The sequence below is a fragment of the Austrofundulus limnaeus genome, unplaced genomic scaffold, assembly GCF_001266775.1.
Source record: "Austrofundulus limnaeus strain Quisiro unplaced genomic scaffold, Austrofundulus_limnaeus-1.0 Scaffold25, whole genome shotgun sequence".
NCBI classification, from domain to species: Eukaryota; Metazoa; Chordata; class Actinopteri; order Cyprinodontiformes; family Rivulidae; genus Austrofundulus; species Austrofundulus limnaeus.
Window position 1 is genome coordinate 1,364,894 of NW_013952427.1, and position 1,462 is coordinate 1,366,355.

The 1,462-nt window shown below is 48.6% G+C and overlaps 1 protein-coding gene across 5 annotated transcripts in view; it reads left to right on the forward strand.

Moving 5' to 3' along the window:
- The first annotated feature begins 262 nt into the window (after positions 1-262).
- LOC106514992 (insulin gene enhancer protein ISL-3) overlaps positions 263-1,462 on the forward strand; it is a 3,932-nt gene continuing 2,732 nt past the window's right edge. Inside the window, exons 1-3 of one of the 5 annotated variants that reach the window (XM_014004551.1) lie at positions 263-420; positions 773-962; positions 1,197-1,459. In XM_014004551.1, the coding sequence (XP_013860005.1) occupies positions 363-420; positions 773-962; positions 1,197-1,459 (511 nt within the window). In that variant the 5' untranslated portion in view covers positions 263-362. Of the gene's footprint in view, positions 421-772; positions 963-1,196; positions 1,460-1,462 lie in introns of those variants that run through there. The other 4 variants (XM_014004549.1, XM_014004552.1, XM_014004550.1 and 1 more) reach the window with 4 other exon arrangements.

A 1,462-nucleotide genomic window follows, 5' to 3' on the forward strand; every position in this document is an offset into this window, starting at 1 on the left:
TTATGTTTATATTGTTCTTCTTTTTTCCTCTTTGTTGGCTTCAAACATTTATTAATTTTTTAAAATTAAAATCAAAACCAAAACATCTGCGATCCTTTCATCAACATCCTTTTCTTTCTTTTTTCACCCTTCTTTTTTCTTTTTCCTTTCCTCCCGTTCCTTCTGGTGCAAACGGTGATTGGACAGCCGCAGTGCCTGCGTGATGACGTCGGCTGCGCGGCGTGCGGAGGACCTTGTAGCCTCTCCGGCCCCCGCCCCCGCCCCTCTCCAGTCCGGAGAGACACAAGTTATCAGGGAGGCAGCCGAAGGGCCGGTGATCATCTTTTTTCTGCACCCGCCGCCGTCCCCTCCATCCCTCCTGTATGGTGGATATTATTTTCAGCTCTTCTTTCTTGGGTGATATGGGGGATCATTCCAAAAGTAAGTATGGACGCGCGCCAGGAGAGCTCGGGGCAGATTTAGTGTCGGACCGCAGTGGGCTCTAAGGGAGAGGCTGCAGGGTGGGATAAAATCTGCTTTTTATCAAACAATATGATGCGCTGGATCGTCCAGGATGTCAAAGACACTCACGTGAAACCGACGCGTGGATTTATTGACCAAAGTCAGAAATAGTTACATAACAGGGTCGTTCTGTCTGAGTGGGGAAAAGGGAGAGAAAGCAGTGAAAAAAAGGGCAGGCGGGGGTTGTAAGAAAAACAACAACAACAACAGCTGTTTGTTGTTTTTATTTATTTTTAACACTTATTAAAGCTGCGCGTTTTTGTTGTTGCAGAGAAGCCAGGATTCGCCATGTGTGTTGGATGTGGGAGTCAGATCCATGATCAGTACATCCTGAGGGTTTCCCCGGACCTGGAGTGGCACGCAGCCTGCCTGAAGTGCGCCGAGTGCAGCCAGTACCTGGATGAGACCTGCACTTGTTTCGTCCGGGACGGGAAAACCTACTGCAAGAGAGATTATGTAAGGTGAGGAGTTGGGCGCACATTTCATCCTCATCAGACATATAAATTTAAAAAAAGCGTTTCTGCAAAAATAAAAAGCAAAGAATAAAGAAAAAAACACTGATTTATTATAAAATATTAAGAGCTTCTTTGTATTTATAAAAGCCAGTTTTATTTTCTGTATAATCAGTCCCTTCCCCCTCCTTGCAGAGGTTAAACTTCCTGAATGATTTTTTGTTTCTGTTCGTCTGCTTCCAGGCTGTTTGGAATCAAATGCGCCAAATGCAACCTGGTGTTCAGCAGCAGCGACTTCGTGATGAGAGCTCGGAATAACGTGTACCACATCGAGTGCTTCCGGTGCTCGGTGTGCAGCCGGCAGCTGCTGCAGGGGGACGAGTTCTCGCTGCGGGAGGAGGAGCTGCTGTGCCGGGCCGACCACTGCCTGCTGATGGAGAGGAGCTCCGCGGGGAGCCCCGTGAGCCCCGGACACCTGCATCCCAACAGAGCGCTGCACCTGGCAGGTC